The 25,242-nt window shown below is 23.1% G+C and overlaps 1 protein-coding gene across 9 annotated transcripts in view; it reads right to left on the bottom strand.

Moving 5' to 3' along the window:
- Positions 1-25,242, bottom strand: part of LOC122512760 (MAP7 domain-containing protein 2-like) — a 218,316-nt gene that overhangs the window by 148,801 nt on the left and 44,273 nt on the right. For 2 of the 9 annotated variants that reach the window (XM_043628806.1, XM_043628803.1), the window contains exon 1: positions 23,495-24,090. The exons of 6 other annotated variants lie outside the window; for them this stretch is intronic. In XM_043628806.1, coding sequence (XP_043484741.1) covers positions 23,495-23,696 — 202 coding nt within the window. In that variant the 5' untranslated portion in view covers positions 23,697-24,090. Of the gene's footprint in view, positions 1-23,494; positions 24,093-25,242 lie in introns of those variants that run through there. One more of the 9 variants, XM_043628800.1, reaches the window with a different exon arrangement.

A 25,242-nucleotide genomic window follows, 5' to 3' on the forward strand; every position in this document is an offset into this window, starting at 1 on the left:
AAAAAAATTGTCAACATTTCAATTACTTATTTATAAATGAATAGCAAAATCCTTGGATAAAATTCAATTATTTTTGGGAATTTTAATAAATAATTTATTGCAAAATTCAATTATTTTAATAAATAATAGTATTCATGACAAGAATTCGATTATTTTCAAAAGTAATGAAATTCAATTATTTTCAAAAATTTTAATATAATTCTTGATAGAATTTCAATTATTTCTTAATACAATTTTTAATTTTCTCGAAATTGAAATTATTCTTAAAAATTTTATTAAAATTTGTAAAAAGAATTCAATTATTTTCAGGAGTTTTAATAAAATTCATTGCAAAATTCAATTATTTTCATAAATAACAATATTTATCAGAAGAATTCAATTATTTTCAAACTTAATAAAATTCATATCAGAAATTCATTTATTTTCAATAAATCGAAAAAAAAATTGTCAACATTTCAATTACTTATTTATAAATGAATAGCAAAATCCCTTACATAAAATTCAATTATTTTTAGGAATTTTGATAAAATTTGTTGCAAAATTCAATTATTTTCAGTATTTATTTAAAAATAAAGTTCTCTATAGAGTCAGGAAAAAATCATTGAATTGAGGAAAGTTTAATTGAGTTTCTGAGAAGAGTTTTACTATTAATAAAAATAATTGAATTTTTACGAAGGATTTATTTGACTATTTATAAAAATAATTGAATTTCGGTGAAGAATTTTATTATTTATGAAAATAATTGAATTTCGGTGAAGAATTTTATTATTTATAAAAATAATTAAATTCTTGCAACGAATTTTATTCAAGTTTATAAAAGTAATAATTGAATTCTTGCAATGAATTTTATTCAAGTTTATTAAAATAATTGAATTTCGGTGAAGAATTTTATTATTTATAAAAATAATTTAATACTTGCAATGAATTTTATTCAAGTTTATAAAAATAATTGAATTTCGGTAAAGAATTTTATTATTTCTAAAAATAATTTAATACTTGCAATGAATTTTATTCAAGTTTATAAAAATAATTGAATTTACGTAAAGAATTTTATTATTTATAAAAATAATTGAATTCTCGTAAAGAACCTTGTTAAATTTTTTTAAATAATTGAATTCTTGCGACGAATTTTATAAAAATCTTTTTAAATAATTGATATTTTTCGAAAAATATTATGAAATTTTATATTTTAAATAATTGAATTCCTGTGAAAATTGTATTACTTATGAAAATAATTGAATTATTTCGTAGAAGTTTATTAAAAATTTTGTAAATACTTGAATTCCTTTAAAATTTTGCCAAGAATTTTATTAAAATTTTTAAAAATAATTGTATTTCGATGAAGAATTTTATTATTTATAAAGATAATTGAACTTTTGATGAGAATTCTTTTAAAATTTTTAAACATAATTGAAATATTGCGCAGAATTTGCATAACTTTTAAAAATAATTGAATTTCTGCAATCATTTGTAATTGCTTCAAAATTCAACCTGAAAAAGTCAGGGAATTTGAAAAGAGCAAAAACTTGACAACCCTGGATATTAATTTTTTCTAAAACTTTGTTCGATACTTTTATTATTTTGCCTGGTATAAAATAAATGGTATTTACAAACTTTCATCGATTTTATTATTAAAAATACAGGACATAAATATAAGAAAACACGTTTTATTAATGAAGTAGAATAAAGACCAGACAGATTCTAATCATGAGAACATAATATTAATAAATTTCGATGTCAAGACTTTTGAATAAAGTGTGTTTACTAAATACTAATTTGCCTATCAGAATTGCAAACAGGCACACACAAGATATCGTGAGAGTTGCCCGGCAAAATGATAATGTCTTGTTTCCTACTTTTCATTTCCATTGGAATTCATCACTTGAAAATCTTATTTACAAGTACACATCTCTTTTTTCGCGAATATATATATATATATATATATATATATATACTGAGAGAGGAACATAAATTACACGTGAAAAGGTCAGTTGGCATGATCTCAAGTTTAACTCGAATAGAGATCTCATTATAAATACACACACATGTATTGCTTATCGTATTCGTGAAACATATAAATAATGAATAAAAGTGGAACCGGAAACAAGTGTTAACCAATGTTTACGTCTATAACAATTATGTTTCTGGTTATAAGGAAAGAAGAATTTTTTTTATTTACTGGAACAAATTAATAATTGATGCAGGATGCAATCGATACGATGGGAAACCGAAAGATTTGTTTATGATTGAACACAATCTTGGTGTAATCGATGAAAATACAAATAACATTATCAATAGAGCGGAAATTAATCTTCAAGTTGGAAAATCTTGTTTCTCGATCAAGGTTGATATTTGTTGACGTGTTTTAAGAAAGTGATAAATTGCATTTTCACTTGGAAAAGAATTGCAATATTGCAATATTGCAATATTATTTAATTTATTCTTTTTTTTTTTTGAAACCAATTGACAATCAACCATCGGATTATAACTGAGATCGATTTTAATTATCGTTGATAAAAATATCAGTTACTTTCAATTATTCTTAATACAATTTTAAATGGAATTCCTCGAAAAATGTAATTATTTTTAAACATTTTAGTAAAATTTATCAAAGAAATTCAACTATTTAAAAAACTTAATTGCTACAATTTATTTATTACAATTTAAGTATTATTTTCAAAATATTTTTAATTAAATTTAAAGAATTCTTCAAAAAATTAAATTAGTTTCAAAAAATTTTAATAAAATTCTATGTAACAATTCAATTTTTTTTTCAAAAAAATATTAATAAAATTCTTGGTTGAAATTTAATTAATTTCAAAACATTGTCAAAATTAAATTATTTTCAATGTCTGTACTATTTCAATAAAATTTCACAAAACAATCGAATTATTTAAAAAGAAATTTTATTAAAATTTTGTCTCAAGAATTCAATTATTTTCTTCGCAGAAATCCAATTATCTTCAAACATTCACAAAATTTCAATTATATTTATAAATAATAAAAATTTTCTCCGAAATTAAATTATTTTAAAATTTTTTTATAAAATTTTTGGCAGAATTTGAATTATTTTTAACACCTACAATTTTCAGGAAATTTCTCGAAAAATGAAATTATTCTTAAAAATTTTATTAAAATTTGTCAAGAGAATTCAATTATTTAAATTTTTAAATACAAAAATTCAATTTTTTTATAATAATTGTTTACTTTTAAAAAATTATAAAAAATTAACTATTTTCAATTAAATTTTACAAAATTTCAATTATTCTAAAATTTTTTAATTTCATATACAAAATTTGTCAGTGTAGTCAGTTTTTCTAAGAATATCAAATTGAGATCAAAAATGTTGCTTCGCAAAACTTTTGATACGTTTTTTGGTCTCAATTTGATATCCTTAGAAAAAAATTGTGAGAAAAAAATGAGAACAATTGTTCTCGGCTAATTTCCACTTCATAAAAATATTTCCCGACAATTTTCGCTTTCTATTCTTCAATACTCCTGCAAATATTATTATAAATAATTGGCGCTCAAAAATAGAAAAATTCGTTAACATAAATGTCAAGATTTTGATGAATTATTGTAACTACATTCAGAAAGTAATGCTCCGATATTCACTTTTTTCTTCATTTTTTCCCTTTTTTAAAAATTAAATGAGAACTTTCCCACTTTTAGAAGGAGAAGAAAAAAATTTATTGCCTCCAGTGTAGTTCATAAAATAGTTATTGAAAATAACTTCATAAAATCGATATTGAAAATTCATTTAAGTTATGGTAAATATAAATACATTGAGAATTACATTTTCTTGATAAAAAAAACAGTTATTAAATATAAATACACATGTATAGATTTACTGATACTTATACTATATATAGTGTTTAATAGTACCATATATAGTATTTTATAGTATTTTATAGTATTTTATAGTATTTTATAATATTTTATAGAATTATGCATACTTCTATAATACAGACGAGAAAATTGTTATTGAAAATGCAAACACTTTATAAAAACGATTGTAATATAATCTCCATCGAATGGATGAAAGTTGTTTTCGGTTAAATAAATTAAAATTTATGCACTTCCTAGAATTGTAAAGTTTTATAAAATTAGTTTAAATTTTCTATTAAGCAATCATTTCCTCGTCTATATCCAAAAGAAAATTTATCGTTTCGTGAAATATTTCTAATTTCTAATCAATAAATATTTATAAAAATGCAACATTTATTTTTCTTTAAATATATGAGAGAAAATGTCTTGATAAATAATTTAAAGGAATAGACAATTTATGTAAGGTTCTGTATTATTTTTCTACTCTTTTCCATTCTTTTCTATTTTTACCCACTTTTTTCCAATCTTTTCCACTTTTTTCTACTCTCTTCTAATTTTTTCTACATTATTTCTACTTTTTTTTTTAGTTTTTTTTCTACTTTTAAAAATATTTTTTTTTTTAGAAATTTGTTAAAATTTTTTTAGAAATTTTTTAAAAACATTTTTAACAACTTTTTTAGTATAGAAAAGAAATGTAAAACTCCTTTTTTTGAAAATAAAAATGTACGGTATTAAAATTAATTAAATCTAATGATTTATGTACATTTAGTAAAATGTCAACTCGGTGGAAAGAAAATTAATTTTAATTAATCCAATGAATCATTAAATATTTTTGCATTTATTAAAGCCGGTTTCATCAATGTGAGTCAACTTTCGAATTTGTCTCTCAATTTACGTAAAATTGCATTTTTCTCTCTGATGTCACACAAGGAAAATTATTATTGTATTAAAAATTTTTTTTAATTAATTACTAAGATTTTATTGATATACACAAGGAGCATGTCCCTAAAGTTTTTAACTTTCAAATATTCTTTTACTATTCCTTTAACTTTTTTTTTTTGCAAAAAACAATTATTTTATTTATTAAAAAATAAATTCTCAATTCTAAGTAAAAATATTTAATTTTAATTATTTTTCTTTCTCTGGATAGTAGTTTTTGAATAATATTTAATCAGAAGAAAAATTGTCGTTCAAATAGAGATTTTAATTAATTTAATTTTTTTCTTCATAATTAAAGATTAAAATGTATAGTATTCTTTAATTAATTTTTTATTTATTGATTATTAATTTATTGTCAGGACAAAATTAATTAAGTAATTAAATTAATTAAAATAGGACTGAAAATTGTTATCAATAAAAATTAGGACGTTCAAATAAACAAAATATTTTTTATTAAAAATATTTTCAAATCTTATTAATTGCGATAAAAAATAAAAACTCAAATTCCACAATTAAATACTTCGTAATTTATTTTTTTCCACACTTTACATAATTTTGTACAAAATTTGAATTTAAAAATGAAATAAATTTTCCTCATTTCAACGTTTACATTTTTATTCAAAAAATAAAAGTTTAAAAAAATTAAAATTAACATTCATTAAAATAAAAATTAATTAAAAATTTCCAGAAACTAAACTTTCGATTAAAATATTAGAAAAATTTACAAAAAAAGGTGAAAAAAGGAGTAAGCGAAATTTAAATTAAATTTAAAGTTTAAAGTTTTTGAAAATTTAATTTTTAAAAACGATAATTTAAAGAAGAAATAAATTAATTTTCGAATAAAGGAAACAATGTCTCTTGAATAATAAAACAAAAATCATCATTAACATTAAAAAAAAAAAAATCAAATCATTAAGACACAAACACAAACACATCGTACCGAGAGGAAATTATTCTCCTTTGATTGGATATATTCGAAAGTGAAATTGAATTCGAGACCAGCATTAAGATCGTCATTTAGATTCCGCGACTTGTCAGTTGATTTAAAACCTTCAAGATGATGATTGATAAGAATTTGGTTGAATGGGGTCAAAAGGCTAATTGAATTAGTGGAGGAATAATAAAAACCCTATTCTAATACAATATAACACTTTGGTGAAAGTGTTGGAAACATGATTTGAATTAATTAACATCATTTCCGCTCTCGGGAGAGAAAAAAAAATCCCATTATTTTTACATTTTCACTTTCATTAACATTTTAACATTTTTGATTCACTATCAAAACATTATTATATTGTTTAATAATGACACAAAAGAAATGCGATGAAAATGAAAATGTAGAATAATAGTTTTTTTTCTCTCGCTCTCCAGGAATTAATTTCTTTTTCACGCGGGAAGAAAACTGGTTAACATCATTTTTGATGATCTATGGTGAAGTAATACTCTTAAACAAAAATTATCTAACTTTCATTTATAGCTCTTTTTATTAAAAAAAAATTAAAAAATTAATTAAATGTAATTAATCCTTGGAATTGGTTGGTAATAACCCGTGTGGAAATCTGCCCAAGTTAGCCCAGTTAAAAACTGGGAGCCAGCTGGGCCCCACCTGGGCTTCCCATTTTCATAAAAATATTAACATTATAATAGAAAAAGTCTGAAAATTAAATATAACTATTCACAATAAATCATTCTACAATTAATTCATAATAATAATAATCATTATTATTTTAAACAATTTATTATTGTCAATAATTATAAACTTTTATTGTACTACACTAACAGACATTTAGTTTTATTGAAATTTTAAAGTTGTTCCAGCTGAATTTATTTATTTAATAATTAACTCATCAAGGTATAACGGTTTTTAATACATTTTAATAATTGTTTAAACAAATAATTGTTGTTATTTAATAACTTTTGATACACATAACTTAGAAACTTGCAATTTTTTTTCCTAATTTTGCAATTAACTAATAGGAACGACATAAAATAAAGAAAATTTATGGTTTTAACAATTCAGAAATTGTTTAAACAAATGATTGTTGTTATTTATTAACTTTTGATACACATAACTTAGAAACTTGCAATTTTTTTCCTAATTTTGCAATTAAGTAATACGAACAACATAAAATAAAGATAATTTATGGTTTTAACAATTAAGAAATTGTTTAAACAAATTATTGTTGTTATTTATTAACTTTTGATACACATAACTTAGAAACTTGCAGTTTTTTCCTAATTTTGCAATTAACTAATGTAAATAGTAAATCATTCGGATGTTTTATGATTTTAATTTTAACAATTTATCAAATGTTTAAACAAATAATTGTTGTTATTTACTAACTCTTGACACATAGCATCTAGAAGAATGAAGTTTTTTCTTATTTTGCAATTAGTTAATCAGAGTAGTAGTAATTGTAAAATTAGAAAGAAACTGCAAGTTTCTGGATTGTTTGTATTAAAAGTTAATAAACAATAACAATTATTTGTTTAAACAATTTCTGAACTGTTTAAATCATAAAATACTGTTATTTCATACTTTTCAGATTAGTTAAATATAAAATTAAAAAGAAACTGCATTTTTTTAGGTGCTTTGTGTCAAAAATTAGTAAATAACAACAATCATTTGTTTAAACAATTTTTGAATTGTTAAAACCTTAAATTATTTTTATTTCATGTGGTTCGAATTAGTTAATTGCAAAATTAGAAAAAAACTGCATCTTTCTGGAAGCTAGTGTCAGGAGTTACTAATTAACAACAATTATTTATTTAAACAATAACGACTGCAATATAACATTAGTAAAATTTATTATATATAATAACAAAAATCGTTTACAGTGAAAATTATTAAATAGTTTAGTTTTTCTTTAACATTTAATAATAAAACTTTGATGTAATTATGGTCATCTTCGTACATGAATTGACAATTGACAAACATGTTAACATTTTACGGAAGCATTTTAGAGTTTGTCTATTGACCCACTCACGGTGGGTTCCGGTCAGGCGAAATAATATTATAAGTGGGCGTGAGCTGGGCCCTACCTGGGCTTCCCAGTTTTTGAGGACCCACATCAATAATTATATAAGTAAAAATTTCTAAGTCCAAACCTAAAAATTTTTTTTTCAACAAAAAATTAATGTTTATAATGACTTAGATTAAGAAAAAACGTGTTTTTAACAAAAATGTATTCACAATATTTTTTTTATGTAATGTCCACATAATTAATTAGTAAAAATTTCTAAGTCCAAACTAAAAAAAATTTTTTTTTTTAGACCAACAAATTAATGTTTATAATGATTGTAAACAATAAAAAACACATTTTTAATAAAAATGTATTGATATATTTTTTTCATAATAATATAAATATTATTTTAAGAATATTTATCGTTCTTATTACATTAATAATATTGTTATAATTATTATTAAATTATTTATTTGTTACGGTGTATTCGTGTCAGTAAGTGCTTTATTGAATCATTACAGCAGATCAACAAGTCACTGACAATAAAACGTCGGTGTTCAGTAGTTAGTCTCCGTAGTATAGTGGTTAGGGCGTTAGTCTAGTAGTCCGTAGGTCGTAGGTTCAATCCCCGCGTGCGTTAAATTTTATTTGTTTCTTAGGTTTGCGTTTATTCCGATTTTTCTGCATTGTATTCGTATAAGTATGCAATTTAGTGATTATATATACCGTTTAATAATTTAATTAACAAATTTCTAATTTTTTTATAAATTTTTAATTTATGAATGAAAGGATATATATTAATTCCCATATATATGCTAACATTATTTATGAATTTGCTTTTGGTCACAATTTCATTAAAAAAAGTAAAAATCGTTAAATAATAACGTTATTTATTTATAATTCGACTTATTTGTTATTAATAAACAATTTATTCATTAATTTGAATGAAAACTAAATCTATGGGCCCCAGCTGGATTTTTCCTAGGTGGGCTGTGGCTGGATTCACCGTTACAAGCCAAGGAATCGCCCACCTGGGCCATCCCTGCTGGGACCCACCTAGAACCTGGGAAGCCCACCTGGGACCCACCGTGGGCCCACCTCACTTTTCCACACGGGAATTCAATTATTATAACAATAAGAAAATACACTCTAGGAAAATAAATATCTTTTTACAATCTTTTACTTTATTTTCTTCTTTTCTCTTTTTCTTTTTTTTTCTTTATAACTTTTTTGTTTCTTTGTTTTTTTTTGGTTTCTTTGTTTTTTTGTTTCTTTGTTTTTTTATCCATAAACAGTTTTCTTACCCCATTAAAATAATTATACCCCCGCCAATTTAAATGTTAGACAATAATAGGAACTTTTTCCGAATTTTTCATTCATTATTATGTAAGATAAGTAATCAGTGTTTAACAATACAGGAAATATTTACGTAAATCCTTATTATGGTTCTCCAATAAAGAGGAACGAGAACATAAAGGATTTAATACTACTTTTTAAAATTATTTTTTTTAATAATCCTTTTACATCCCTCTATAAAATTTGTCATGCACATAAATCCGAGATAGAAAGGATTAACTTTTTCCAACTGTGTGGAATTGAAACAAAAAAGAATATATACGATAAAAAAATTTACTATCTTCGTTGAAAATTAACAATAATATAAATATAAATTACGATATTTTTACTAATAAAACAACTTTTATTGAAATGCGTGACTTTTCAATTTAATTAGAAAATTTTGAAAATTTAATTCTTTACCCTTTCGAGGAAAAAAATAAAAAAAAAAATTGTTCTTTTAAATTAAAATTCAAAATTACGATTCTTTTACAAAAACGAATTTAAAATTTAGTTTTTCATTTAAAATACAACGTTTTATTGTGTTTCTTTTCACTTTTCATCTTTATTATTTTTAATTGAACAAACTTTTACCCCTGATTATATTTCTGACTCTTAGCCAAGTAATTATTTTATTTACTTTTTTTATTAATTAAATTTTCTAATTAAATAATTTAGTTTTACTAATTATATTAAATTAAATTAATTTAGTTTTACTAATTAAATTAAATTAAATTAATTTAGTTTTACTAATTAAATTAAATTAAATTAATTTAGTTTTACTGACTAAATTAAATTAAATTAATTCAGTTCCTAATTGAATTTAATTAAACAATAAAAAACTAATTAAACATTTAACGTAAACAAAGTAAACAAAAAATATTCCAAAAAATTGAATTTTGAATAATTTTATCAACTTCTACAAAAAAGAATCAAAACAAACAAATAATAAAAACAAAATAAAAGAAAAAATAGAACAAGAAAAATACCGAATTCGTCTCATATATTTATTTCAACCTTTCTCCCACACGGTGAAAAATACAAATTACGTGAAATTCGCGAAAATTCATTTAGTTTTGAATGACTTGAATACAGAAATAGGCGTCCGTGTAAACACGAACTTTCCTGAATTTTTCCGAGCAACATAAAATCCACTGTTTGATGGAAATATTCCACGTCCCTCTATCTATATATACGACACGACGAGAATAAAATGAATAAAAAGAAATTTTTCTTCTATTATCAAAAAAAAAAAAAAAAAAAAAGAAAAAATAATAATAAAATCTTTACGTTCAAGTTTCATAATAGAAGTATAAACCATCTTTATTATCGCATCTCCCATTGGTAAGTGTGTAATGAAAAGGGAATGTGATTCCTTCTGATTGAAATAAAATGCACTTTCTAAACATGCTATTTCGAAAGAAATATATTCTCGCACTAAAGGGAATTGTTCTCCTGGGGGTGTAAAAGGTTGATTTGAGCAATTCGCGCATTGATGTTGTATTGATAAATTGCTAAATATACGGATGATTAGAAATCGACAAATGCGCATGAAATTCTGTTTACGCTATTCTCTATACCATCTAATCGCAATTGTGTGCTAGGAATATTTTATATTTCACAAAAAAATAAAAAATTCAAACAGTAGATTTTATCGTAAACTTATTATATATGCAGGAGGTTTTTTTTTCTCTTTTCTTTTTTGAAAAAGAAACGGAATTAATGGGAATTTTATTTGCAATTCAAGGATACAGACTTGGGCGTCACGTAGCCTATCGATCGCTTCTTCAACTGACCTACCGCGCCCTATTCAGAAAATGTACTGAATGCGTTACTTGAGGATTTGTCAAGATTTTTTTTTTTTTTTTTAAATAATTGAGAAAACTTTTTTTTTATTCCAACCTTGGATTGTATAAACTTCTATTTGGAAAAATGTAGAAAAGAAGAAATTGGAAATAAAATAAAGACTTTTTTTATCAATTTTTATTTTTTATTGCTAAGAAACTAATTCAACTTTACAAATTCTGTCAAGATTTTTACTAATTTTTTTTTGGTAAAGAAAACTTCTTTTAATATTAAATTAAATGTTGTTTATGTATAGCTAAGTAACTTTTAAAGAAAACCAAAAGTAAAAAGTAGCAAAAATCACTTTTTGTGATTTTAAATTACTGAATTTTATTAATAAATTTTTCCACTAATTTATTAGTAAAATTTATTAATTCAAAAGCAAAAAGTCAGTCAAGTATAAGTAAAAATTTCTAATTAGTAAAAAATGTTTACTAATTTGAATTAGTCTTTGTTTTTGGTTTTTAATTAGTAAATGTAACTAATAAATTAGTAAAAATTATTATTTATTAGTAAAATTTACTAATTCAAAAAATTCAGTCACAAATTCAAATTTAAAGAGCAATAAGTAAAATCTTTAAAAGTCTCCACCACGTCAAGATTTTTAGTAATTTTACCTACTTTTACTAATTTTTTTTTTAGAAATAAAAACTTTTTTCAATATTGAATTAAATATTATTTTAATATTGAAATGTAGTAAAAGAAAAATGTAGAAAGTAGTAAAAAGTAAAAAGTAATTAAAAGTATAAAATAAAAAGTAATTAAAAGAAAAAAAATAAAAAGTAGTAAAAAGTAAAAAATAATAAAAAATAAAAAGTAGTAAAACAATTTATTCCGACAAAAACGGTGTAAATTCTATGAAATTTCATCCAAGTGGCAAAAGCCAGTTTCAGTCAGACGAAATAATTTAACTTGTAAATTTGCTGTTAGTGAAGAAATTCAATAATATTCAGACAGGAAGTTTTCATTTCATCAATTTCAAATATTGAATTTCGTAATTCTATCAGTATCAGTAGTAAATGCGATTTAGAGTCAGACAATTTGCATTTTCAGAACTGTAATCCTAGTATTCCGAATATTTTCCCTAAAATTTGAAAATTCCTATGTAAATTTTCTAACAACTAGTTACAATTTATTAAATTAATTTATAAGAAAAAATGTAATTGTTTTAGTTAATTTTAGTTGTCAAAAGTTGTAAATAAAAAAAATTTTTTTTAATCAGTAGCAAAAGAAGTTGAAGTCAGACTTTAGTAGATTTTCCTAATTTTGAAATCAGTAGTAAATTAAAATTGCGGTCAGACGTTTTGAAATTTTTCCTAACTGTAGCTTTATTTCTAAAAAAAAAATTTCTAACGTGTAGAAAAAAATAAACTTTTTAAATAAGTAGTGAAAAAAGTTTTTAATCAGACAATTTGTAAATTTTCGTAATTTTTGACTGACAGTAGTAGAAGAAAATCGTTGTCAGACGTTTCGAATTCTTCTAATTTTAGCATAAGTAGTAGAAAGTAAATTACAAAGAGTGCAAAATTTTCTTTCTTTTTGTAATTTTTATGTTAGTAGTAAAAGAAATTTGAAGTCAGACTAAAAAAGAACATAATTTTTAAGTCAGTAGTAATGGAAGTTTTTAGTCAGACCTATACAATTTTTCGTCTTTTTTACGTAAAGTAGTAAAAAAAAATTATAATCAGACGTAAAAATCAATAGTTTTTAAATCAGTAGTAAAATAAGTTTGTGGTCAGACTCTTATTATTTTCTGGCTTCTTTTATTGCAGTAGTAAATGAAAATTATAATCAGACAATTCGAATTCTAGTAATTTCAGTAAAAGTAGTAAAATCAAATTGCAAAGAGTTAACAATTTTTGAACTCTTTAACTCTTTTGTTGGTAGTCAAGGAAAGTTAAAGTCAGACGCAAAAAAGAATATAATTTTTAAATTAGTAGTAAAAGAAGTTCTTAGTCAGACTTTTATCATTTTTCGAATTATTTACTGAAGTAGTAAAGGAAAATTGTAGTCAGATGTAAAAATAGTTTTTAAATCAGTAGTAAAAGAAGTTTGCAGTCAGACTTTTGTATTTTTTTTACTGAAGTAGTAAAAGAAAGTTATAGTCAGACAATTCGAATTCTTGGAATTTTAATAAAAGTAGTAAAAGCAAATTGCAAAGAGTTAAAAATTTACGAATTATTTTAAATCTTCTGTTAGTAGTCAACGAAAGTTGAAGTCAGACGTAAAAACGAATATAATTTTTAAGTCAGTAGTAAAAGAAGTTTGTAGTCAGACTTTTATAATCATCTGTATTTTTTTACTAAAGTAGTTTAAAGGAAAATTGTAGTCAGACGTAGAAATAGATTTTAAATCAGTAGTAAAAGAAGTTAGTAGTCAGACTTAAAAAAAAATTTCGTATTTTTTTACTGAAGTAGTAAAGGAAAATTATAGTCAGACAGTTTGAATTCCTCCACTTTCGGTAAAAGTAGTAAAAACTAAATTTTCCTGTCGGTAACAAAAGTCAATCGAAATTTTTTTTTTAATTTTTACCCTAATTTCAAAAATTTAATTTAATTCCAAAAAAAAATTACTCACATTCTTCAAGAATCACAGTTTCTTAAAGACGAAATAAAACCACAAAAGATCCATATAGTACTCACCTGAAACAAACAGAAAAAAAAACTCCATTAGTACCATGATTTAATTTCTATAAATTGATGCTTTAAAAATCAATTAATTAAAAGAAATATTGTTGGTTATTTAAATTTTTTTTCACCAAAGACTACAGCAATAAAAATGAAATGTAACACGCCTGTTTACAAAGTTGCCGAAGCAAAACAGATTACAACTGTGTTACATTTGTTAGACTATAATATTGGCACACTGCCCCAGTTTATATATCAAGCGCGCAGCTTCACGAATTAAAATTCTTCTTTTCCGCTATAGTTTTGTTAGTGTTAATCACGCCAAAAACACATAAATTGTCTTTTATTATTTCACTGGACGAACAAATGAAAATTTACTCCTTGCAGAAAAAATACAAAAAAAAAATTCCATTTATATTTAAACAATTTTTTAATCGCCAAACAAATCTGTGGCAATTTAAAAACTAAATTTTTATTTATTACTTTTTTTATTTTATTCATTCGTTTTCATTTTATTTATTAATTTTTTTTCCTTTGTAAGTCTGTTTATAGTGTAAATTAATAAATGATTTATATTTTTAATTTATTACTGAACTTTTTAAATTTATATTTTTCTTTTACTTTTAGTCAAAATCGTTTACATTCGAAATATTTTTTGTTCAGTTTAACAAGTAAAATTAGTACCCAAAAATTATTAACGAAATAATTGTAGACAAAATTAATTACTTGAAAAACTACATTTTGAAGGAGAATTCTAGAAAAAAAAAGTCTAGAAAAAATGTTAAACAACGAAAACGTTATTAAAAGTCATTAGACACATTTTAAAGGATGAAAGAAAAGTTTCGAAAGTTGTTTTTATATTCGTCGTCTTCCCAGAAAAGCGAGTTTCAATGATTCATTATTGAAGTATTGTCAAATGAGGAGGTCAATTTCGTTGATATTATAATTGGATTAAAGAGAGATTAGATTACCTCACACCCCGGCGGCATTTTGCAATGGCAACTAATCGACTGGAATTAATGACGAATAGACTAGAAAAACGATTCAAGCTCGACAGTAGTTCCTTCACATTTTAACCCTATACAAATTGCTTTTTCTCGATGACTTATTTTCACGGGAAATTAGTGTCCAACCTTTAGAGGTAATCTCAAGTCAGTGCTTTATTGATATAATTAATTAAAGAACTCCTCCAAAAAAAAACGAAAAACAAAAAACAAAAAAAAAAAAACTGTTGAAAAAAAATTTATATTTTTTATTTATTTCAATTATTTTTATTCAAAAATTTTAATAAAATTTCACTAAAGAATACAATTATTTTCTAAAATTTTAATACAACCTTATCTAAACAATTCAATTATTTTTTTAAATAGTAAAATTTTTACAAAAATTCAATTCTTTTCAAAACAATTTCAATTAAATTCGTCGGAAGAATTCAATTTTTAAAACAAATTTTTAACACATTTCGAAAAAATTGAATTTTTTTCTAAAATTTTAATAAATCCTTCGAAAAAATTAAATTATTTTTATAAATCGTAAAATTCTTCGCAAGATTTCAATTAATTTTATAAATAGTAAAATTCTTTGCAGGAATTCAATTATTTTCAAAACAATTTTAATGGAATTCCTCGAAAGAAATCAATTTTTAAAAAATTTGTTTACACATTTCGTAAAAATTCAATTTTTTCTAAAATTTTAATAAATCCTTCGAAAAAATTCAATTAGATTTCATAAACACTAAAATTCTCTGCAGGAATTAAATTATTTTTATTCAAATTTAAATAAAATTACACGAAAGAATTTAATTATTTTCAAAAATTTTGATAAAATTTAATTTCAACAAGAATTTAAAATTCTCTAAGAATAATTCAATTATTTAGAATATACTTAATTTCAATAAAATTCTTTAAAGTAATTCAATTATTTTCGAAAAAACTTTAATTAAATTTCTCGATAAAATTTCATTATTTTCAAATATATTTCTATAAAATTCTTCATAACAATTTAATTATTTCTAAAAATATTAATAAATTTTTCGAAACATTTCAATTATTTTTATAAATAGTAAAATTCTTCGCAATAATTCAATTATTTTTAAAAATAGTAAAATCCTTTGCAGAAATTCAATTATTTTCAAAACAATTTTAATAAAATTCCTCGAAAGAATTGAAATTTTCAAATATTAACATAAAATTCATGTATTTTCTAAATTTTTAATAAATTTTTAGGAACAATTCAATTATTTTTATAAACAGTAAAATTCTTCGCAAGAATAAATTAATTATTGAAAATAATTGAATTAATTATTTTCAATTCAATTTAAATAAAATTTTTCTTCATAAAATTCAATTGCTTTCAAGATTTTCAATTAAAATTATTTTAAAAAACTCTATTAGTTTAAAAAAAATTCAAAGAAATTCTTCTAAGATTTTTAAAAATTTTAATAAAATTCTTCGCGAAAATTCAGTTTTATTTATTTTATTTATTTATTATTATTAATTAATAATTGAGAATTTAATCAAAATTAAAAACAGTTTTAAATTAATGAGTTTAATTAAAATTAATTAAATAAGAAACCGAATTTTATTTCACTTCTCTATTTTTTATTTACTCCCTGAATTTGAGTTAGTAAAAATGTTTACAAATTTGAATTAGTAATCGACTTTTTGCTTTTGAATTAGTAAATTTTTTTTAATAATTCAGAAAAAATTAATATTTTTGATTAGTAAATTTTACTAATAAATTAGTAGAAATTACTAGTAAAAGTAAAATTTACTAATTCAAATCTAGAGAGTAAATAAAAAATAAAACTTCAGTAAAAAAAATCTGTTTCTTTATTAAAATTAATAGAAATTACTAATTATTATTTATTACATTCAAAATTAAAATCAAAATTAAAGTAAATTCTGACGAATTCAAATGAATTAAAAAATTACAAAGAAAAGTTTAACTGACACAAGTAAATATTTATTTTATTCAAATAAATTTTGTTTTCTTTAAAGTTTAAATAAATTTAAAGAAAATTATGTTAATAAATTTTAATTAATATTTCATAATTTAATTAAATTTCAATAAATAAATATAATTATGTACACGAAAATCAGTGTTTTTTTTATGTGGTTTTTAATGCGGATGATTTTCGCACGATTATTGAGACAAGATTTTTTTTTTACGCAAGTTTGATTGATTTACGATCGGCTCACGAATTAATTTAAATTGAAGTCCAATTATTGCAAAAGAATTGCAGTCAACTTTTCTCAAACACAATGATCCAAACATTATAATGTGACGTAATTGCCTGTAAACATTTTAACGTTATTCTTGGACATTCTTTTCGCTTACATAAATTGAGATTATCCTTTTCTAATTCGCATTTCCTGGAATTAAATTATTTCGCCAGAGTCACGACTAATTTTTTGTTTAACTAAATTAAAATTAGTTGGTTTCCTTTTACCTTTAGAAAAATTTAAAACGATCGACAAACATTTAAGCTATGATGTATTTTAATATATTTAATATATTTTAATTTAATTTAATTTAATATTATTTATTATTTATTTATTATTTAATTTAATATATTTTAATATATATTTAGTATATTCTAATTTTATAATATTTAATATTTGTTAATTATATAATATTTAATAGTTTTTAATTGTAAAAATAAATTGCATCGACAGGGATTCGAACCCTAATCAACGTATTACTTGGTGCCTTGAACCTCACGACCAAACTATCACTAGTTTTTAACTATATGCCCAATTTTACCAAAGATATCAAATTGAGACGAAAAACGTATCAAAAATTTTGCGAAGCAACGTTTTTGATACGATTTTCGTCTCAATTTGACATCCTTAGGAAAACTTTCTATTTAATAAATTTAAATTATACTTTTAATGTATTTTAATGGTTTTCAGTAATTTTAATTAATTAATTTAATTTAATTTAATATTTTAATTTAATTTTTAAAAAAACTTTAATTACATATTTTATAACCAATTAATTTTGTATTTAAATTCAAAAACTAGAAGTGATGCAAATAAGATGACAAAAAAAATTCGACAGATACTTTATTATAAAGTTTAAGGAAGACCTTATTTCTCTCTTTTTCTTTCAGAATGCGAATAAAAGTTGAAATTCAAAATCGATTTCGTCTCTATATGACTCGATGTAATGGTTTTACGATTCATCTAAAAATAGAATCAATTTTTCTGTTACTGATAACAAAACAAGGACGCTGGCACAACAAGTGACAGTGGTGAACAGGAAGCAACAATATAATGTAGAATAAAAAAAAAAAATAAAACTGAATCTGTATTGACAATACTCTTGATGTCAAGGTGAAATGAAATTACCAACGATTTCTGTAAACGAGTTTAACCCGCAGTCGAAATAGGAAAATCAAGATAAATTTGTCGTTTTCTTGCGACATTTTTCGGACAGTTGCCAAATAATGGTGATTTTAACTTTTGCAGTATAAGTCGTCGTCTAATATTAAAATTAACAATCGACTTTACCTCGATTTTTCAAACGGAAAAAAAATTGTGTCCATAAATCTTTTTTTGAGTTTTAATACTGAAATCGACTTTTGCTTCGATTTTTCAAAAGCAAAAAAAAAAGAGTTTTTTTCCGGAATAGAATTTAATAGAAAAATATAGAAACAAAAAAAAATAAAAGTGAAAAAAGAAAATAGAAAAATAGAAAAAAGAAAAAATAGAAATTTGTATGGAAATAGAAAAAAAATTTTGAAATTAAAAAATCAATTGGAAAATTATTTGTTTTATTTATTCTCTTGAGACAATTATTCCTAACAAGAGACACGGGAAGAAAATGTTTCCATGCCTCTCCACGACAAATGTATCGGTAATTCAATGACGCATGAGAATACTTCGCAGTCATTATGCTGATACTCATCAATATAAAATTTTTACCGCACCTTAACGCCCATCGGAATTCATTATTTTTCATTTCTTCGAAATACAACAAAACAATATTTCATATCATAGGATCTAAATTGTGATTTAGACAAAAAGTAATTATAATTGTAGAAAATAGAAAAAATTAAGAAGATATTTTCGTTTTTGAAACAAATCTCGTTTCCAAGGTTGATATATAATTAATTCTCATGTTAGTTTGTCATTAAAAAATTAAACATTAATTTGCGTTAAAATTATTTGAATTAAAACGAGTTAAACTATTTGGAACTTGCAAAGAAAATAAAAATAAGAAAAGTAAATAAATAAAAATAAAAGTAAATAAATAGAAATAAAAATAAAAAAAGTAAATAAATAAAAATAAGAAAAATAAATAAATAAAAATAAGAAAAGTAAATAAATAAAAAAAAAATAAAAGTAAGAAACTAATTTTTAGTTTTGTACTAAATTAATAATTCAACGAAAGTACAATTATAATAAAAGCTAGAGCAATAAAATAACCGAGTTTTGCTTTAATTAAAACTTGTAGATCCACAAATAAAGTGAAGCAATTGAAAATATTTTTATGCACAATCTGCTATCATCAAATTATATTATTCTAAATACCGATAAAGAGAAGTAATTTAAAAACATTTTTTTTTTGTTTTTTTTGCAATAAAATATACGTAAATAGAACGAGCCTTGATCTACATATTCAAACAGAAACATCCTAGTGAAACTTTAATTGTGACTATCAAGTCAGTTGTAGTCAGTAATTGGACATCAACACAACTGTAAATGCGCAGCATCCCTTTCTTTTTCCGCATCTTTTTTCCAAGAACAATATTCGATTCCAGACTTGGCCGAGTTAATTTTCAAAGGAACATTCCCATTTTCCTCGAATTGGAAAATTTTAAACTAATACAAAATTATATTGCACTACATCCGGATGTAGGTGAAAATCACTAAAATAGAGAGACAATTTTACATCGAGATTCGATTCATTGGATTTGGATTTTTTTTTCAAAATAATGCGCATCCAAATTGTCTCGCCAATTATTTATAAATAATAATTTCCTAAACTGTGTCAATCGAAAAATCGAATAAAATCGAAAAAAATTAATAAAAACTAAAAGTAAAAACCACTGCTGCAACTTTTTTACAAATTTAACTGAAATCATCACGATCATATTTTCAATATAAAAACTCTCATTCACTATTATTACACCCAAGTTCATAATCTAAACGAGATATTTTATTTCTCATTACATTTCGAGAGAGAGAGAGATAGAGAAAAAAAGGACTTCAAGGATTTTTAGAAAATTCTAACCGAAGAACGTACACATTTTCTATCCGCAAGATAGAATTTAATCTCTTATAATATATCTGAGATAAGTTGCTCGATACGCGCGTGTCACTCCAATGGAACTCATAAAAGGACCACCCACTTTGTGTGAAGGATTCCGGAAAATAAAGTAAGGAAATCTGTAGATTTCAAAATACGTAGTATAATAGAGGCGAAGGTCGATGCGACACTTGATAAATCGAGGTCGCATTCTCGTGTATAAAGTTTTGCCAAATATAGTACAGCAATTTTAGCCACACGATTTACTATCCTTTTTCTAACATTATCATTACAAATGGCAGAAAAAAAACACTTGCAAATTCCATCATTTGGAGAAAAGAAAAAAAAACGGAAAACCAATTTATTCACGCCTAGAAAATATTATCCAATTGTCAACTAACACCAAAATTTAAACATATTTTAAAGTTTGAAGAATTTAAATTGAATTAAAAAACCGAATTAAAATTATTCCTAATTTATTAAAATTAAATTAAAATGAATTAGACAACCGAATTAGAATTATTAATTTATTAAAATTAAATTAGAATTAAAATTAAAAAGAATAATAATTTATAATTGAATTAAAATTAAATTAATTTAAATTATAGCAAATAATTTGCGATATTATTAATCCGCTCAATATTTATGAAAGTTGTCAAATGATTGATTTTCACCGAGATTAATTTAAACATTACGTCATAGAATATTTTCCAATATTTAATTACGATATTAAATTTAATCTACATTGACACATTTATTAAATGCTTCTCCTTTTGAAACTAATAATAGCCACCGACAAAATTTAAATTCAACTTCTTTGCTATAATAGAAAAGCGATCATGTAAAAAATTACGACACACGTTAAATTTCCTATCTATACACCTGATCTACATGCTCGGAAAAAAAATATTTACTACGCCAGGGGGAAAAATTATACTCTTTTCGAATCTCTTGGAAAAACGTAATAAAATCGTATTATTAAAATAAACAATACAATAGTTTGTTTTTAATAACAATAATCATTGTTTCCTATGAATATAATTGTGTATAGTAAATAAATTTAATAATTAATTAATAATTTATTTTAACAATAATATTTACTACACATAAATGTGAATAGTAAATATTATTGTTAAAATAAATATTATTATTGTTAAAAATAAGAAAGGAGAAATAATCTAGAAAAAAATGCAGAGAATGTTGAATCGAAAGAGAATAAAGAAAGCAATAAAAATCAATCGAGAACGGAATATAAGGGCTTCTTAGAATTGAACCAAGTTTCATTGATTCTTACCTACTTGCACTGACCAATCGAATATTATCCAGGTTTTAATTTTTCTCAACAAACTTGGACTTGAGAGTAAAATGAAGAAACTATAGTTCTTATATTTTTAATTATTAGTAGTAAATTCTTATTTACAAAAAAAGAATGTACTTTTTTAGTTTTACTACTACTAGTTTTACTACTATTTTTCAAATAAAATTTTTATATCAATAATTTTTGCGTCACTATCGACAAAATTAATAATAAAGTTTCTAAATGTAAAATTTGAATTTTAAATAAAAAAATACATTAATAATATTTATACTTTTGCTTTCCTCTATAAGGAAGCAAAAATAAATAAATAAAACTAAAAGTATTTAATTATTTTTAATAAAAAATTGTAGCTAATTGTAAAATTTGTAAAAGAAAAAAAATAGATCGTTTTAATATTCAAAACTTGTGGAACATGTTTTATTTTTATTAAATTTTATTTATAATTTATTCACTTTTTTTATTTATAAATAAACAAAAAAGTTTTTATTAATTTTAAGTTTTAATTTTACGGTATACAAAACCGTTTTATATAATTATTTATTTTATATTTACTTATCTATTTTCAATTTAATCCATTTCTGACTTTACTCGTTTCGAAAAATTATTTGTGCGACAAACAAATATTTTATTATAGAAGCAAATCGATATCTCCTCTAAACAAGTAAATATTTTTTTTAAACAAACAAATGTCTTTCCGATACAAATAAATGTTTTTTCAAACAAATAAATGTCTTCTCGAAACAAGTAAATACTATTTTCAAACAAATAAACGTCTTTTCGGAACTAATATATACAATAATAAGTTCGATAAAATAAATATTAATAATCTACAAATAAATAAAAATAAATATTTTTTCTCGAAACAAATAAATTTAGTAGACTTTGGGACAAACCTACTTTTATCTATCTCACCAAAAAAATTATACATTTCACATTTAAAAACTTTGTAAATTTTTTTTATGACAAAAAAATTTATTTGATTAAAATAATTGATTAATTGACTATTATCAAGTAAATATTTACTTGAATTAAAAAAATATTTCTTGGAGTCAATTAAATTTTATTTGAACAAAAAATTTCAGTATTTGAGGCAAATTTGAATTGAACCATTTAATTGACTCTAATAAATATTAATTTGATTCAATTAAACATTAAATTGATAATTAAACAATTAAATAATTAATTAATAATCAATTAATCAGTTATTTGAATCAAATTTTTTTTTCACTGTACTCTACGTAATTTTTTAGAAAATCTCATTTTAAAAAAGAAATAAATAAATTTCGTTTAGAATTTAACGTTCAGAAATTTGAACTTTAAAAATTTTGAAAGTTCAAATGAAAAAAACTGTTTTTTAGTAAAAATATTTTCATGAATTTTTTTAATAAATTGAAAAATAAAAAAAAACCTAATTTTTACTTCGTTTAGAATTAATTTGAGTTGATAATTAAATTAATTAGTTAATTAATTTATTAAACTAATTAATTAAAGCAATTAATTAAAGCAATTAATTAAAGCAATTAATTAGAGTAATTAATTAAAACAATTAATTAGAGTAATTAATTAAAGCAATTAATTAAAGCAATTAATTAAAGAACCTAATTAATTAAATTCATTGAAACAATTAATTAAATTAAGTAAAATTGAAATTAATTAATTAAAGTAATTCAAATTCAAATTAATTAAACTAAAAATAAAATTTTGTGATAAAATTTAAATTTTGAAGATAGTATCAAAACAACGATCGTTAATTCGAACGTTCCAAACTTTAAGTTCTTTGAAAATAACAAAAACACTACAATAAAAATAAGTAAATGAAAATTAAGGAACTAAATAAACAAAAAAACAAAAAATTAAACAAAAACAAAATTACCTTATTTATAATAAATATACAAGTTTTTTCTACGTTTTTTAATTTCTTCTACTGAAATATATAATTTAATTAATATTTAACTGGCACCCTCTTAATGTTGGAAATTAAATTTTAAAGTTGAATATTTTTTTTTGTTGAAAACAAAAAAAATATTTAACTTTAAAATTTAATTTCCAACATTAAGAGCGTAATAATTTTTTTGTTGAAAACAAAAAAAAATTAACTTTAAAATTTTATTTCCAAAATTAATTAGGTGCCAGTTAAATATAATTTCCAAAATTAAGTGTATAATATTTTTTTTTGTTGAAAACAAAAAAATACCAACTTTAAAATTTAATTTCCAAAACTATAAGTGGTTGCCCAATTAAAATAAAATTTCCAAAATTAATTACAGGTGTCAGTTTCAGCTTCTTTTAAAAAAAATAGTCACAAAAAAAAAATTGTATAATTTTGAAGTGAGGAATTTTTAAGTAATGAATTTAATTTTAGTGTCTAAAAGAGCCGAACTTACATAGCCATACGTTGCCCTTGGGCGCAGTGTGCAGTAGGTTGAGGTGAAGGTTGAAGTCAAGTCCTGCCAAGTCCTGTCGAAGGTGGGTTGTGTCCATGCCGAGGGCTCTCTCCGGCAGTAGAAAAAGATGATCGCTACCCTCGGCGGGCCCCAGGGTTCGAGGCACTCCGAGCCCAAGAGGCCCTGAACGGGCAGTCAACATTCTTGCTTTACTACTGGTACCAATTGCCTTTCCACGCGGCGAACCATGCTCCTCCGTCTCTGGCACTCTGCTCCCCGACACTCTCCTTTTCCTATCTATCTTGCTCACTCAACTGGCCCGATTTCCTTCTCCACTTTCGGCTCCTCAAAATCAAATTCTCTTTCTTCACTGTTTTTTGGATTCTTTCTTTCTTCACTGGTTTCTAGGTTCTTTCTTTCTTCACTGTTTTCTGGATTTTTGCTTTCTTCACTGTTTTCTGGATTTTTGCTTTCTTCACTGTTTTCTGGATTCTTTATTTCTTCACTTTTTGTTAGCTTCAAAATGCTCGATTCTTTCTTCACTGTTTTCTAGATTCTTTCTTTCTTCACTTTTTTCTAGATTCACTCTTTCTTCACTGTTTTCTAGATTCCTTATTTCTTCACTTTTTTCTAGATTCACTCTTTCTTCACTGTTTTCTAGATTCTTTCTTTCTTCACTGTTTTCTAGATTCCTTATTTCTTCACTTTTTTCTAGATTCTTCTTTCTTCACTTTTTATTAGCTTCAAAATGCTCGATTCTTTCTTCACTGTTTTCTAGATTCTTTCTTTCTTCACTTTTTTCTAGATTCACTCTTTCTTCACTGTTTTCTAGATTCTTTCTTTCTTCACTGTTTTCTAGATTCCTTATTTCTTCACTTTTTTCTAGATTCTTTCTTTCTTCACTTTTTGTTAGCTTCAAAATGTTCGATTCTTTCTTCACTGTTTTCTAGATTCTTTCTTTCTTTATTTTTTGTTAGCTTCAAAATGCTCGATTCCTTCTTTCCTCACTTCTTTCTAGCTTCAAAATACTCTATTCTTTCTTCACTGTTTGATTCTTCAAAACACTCAATTCTCTCTTTCTTCACTTTTTATTAGCTTCAAAATGGTCAATTCCTTCTTTCTTCACTTTTTTCTAGCTTCAAAATACTCGATTCTTTCTTTCTTCACTGTTTGGTTCTTCAAAACGCTCAAAATTCTGACCTTTTTCGCTTTTAATTCTTCAAAACACTCAATTCTCTCTTTCTTCACTGTTTATTCTCAAAAATACTAAATTCTTTCTTTCTTCACCTCTTCGATCTTCAGAACCACTCAATAGAAACTGTGCAACACTTTTTCTGGAACATTCACTAAATAATCCAATTGCGAACTTTCTTTTTTTCGACTCTAATAGGTTTTTGTTTTCTTTTTGTCCCCCGCAAATCAAATAGACTTTAATAGTCCACTTGAAAAAAGAGAAGTTGCAGCAGAGTTAAAACAATGACACTTTGAGAGTAGACAAAAGATGCTTGTTTTGAAACGGGATGCACGGTTCGAAGAATTAAATAAGCACACTGATTTATCTCAGGGTAGAAAGAGAGCGATTGTAAATGAATACATTCCACACACGTATAGAGTAATAATAATAATACTCTATCGACAGACTTGTGACTCAACGAGTCAATCAACTTGGAAGATATATTTTTTTATTTTTCACATATAAAAGAGAATACCTTACGCAAAAATCACGCGCAGTCGATAGAACAGGGATC

The sequence above is a fragment of the Leptopilina heterotoma genome, unplaced genomic scaffold (assembly GCF_015476425.1).
Source record: "Leptopilina heterotoma isolate Lh14 unplaced genomic scaffold, ASM1547642v1 Lhet_128, whole genome shotgun sequence".
NCBI lineage: Eukaryota > Metazoa > Arthropoda > Insecta > Hymenoptera > Figitidae > Leptopilina > Leptopilina heterotoma.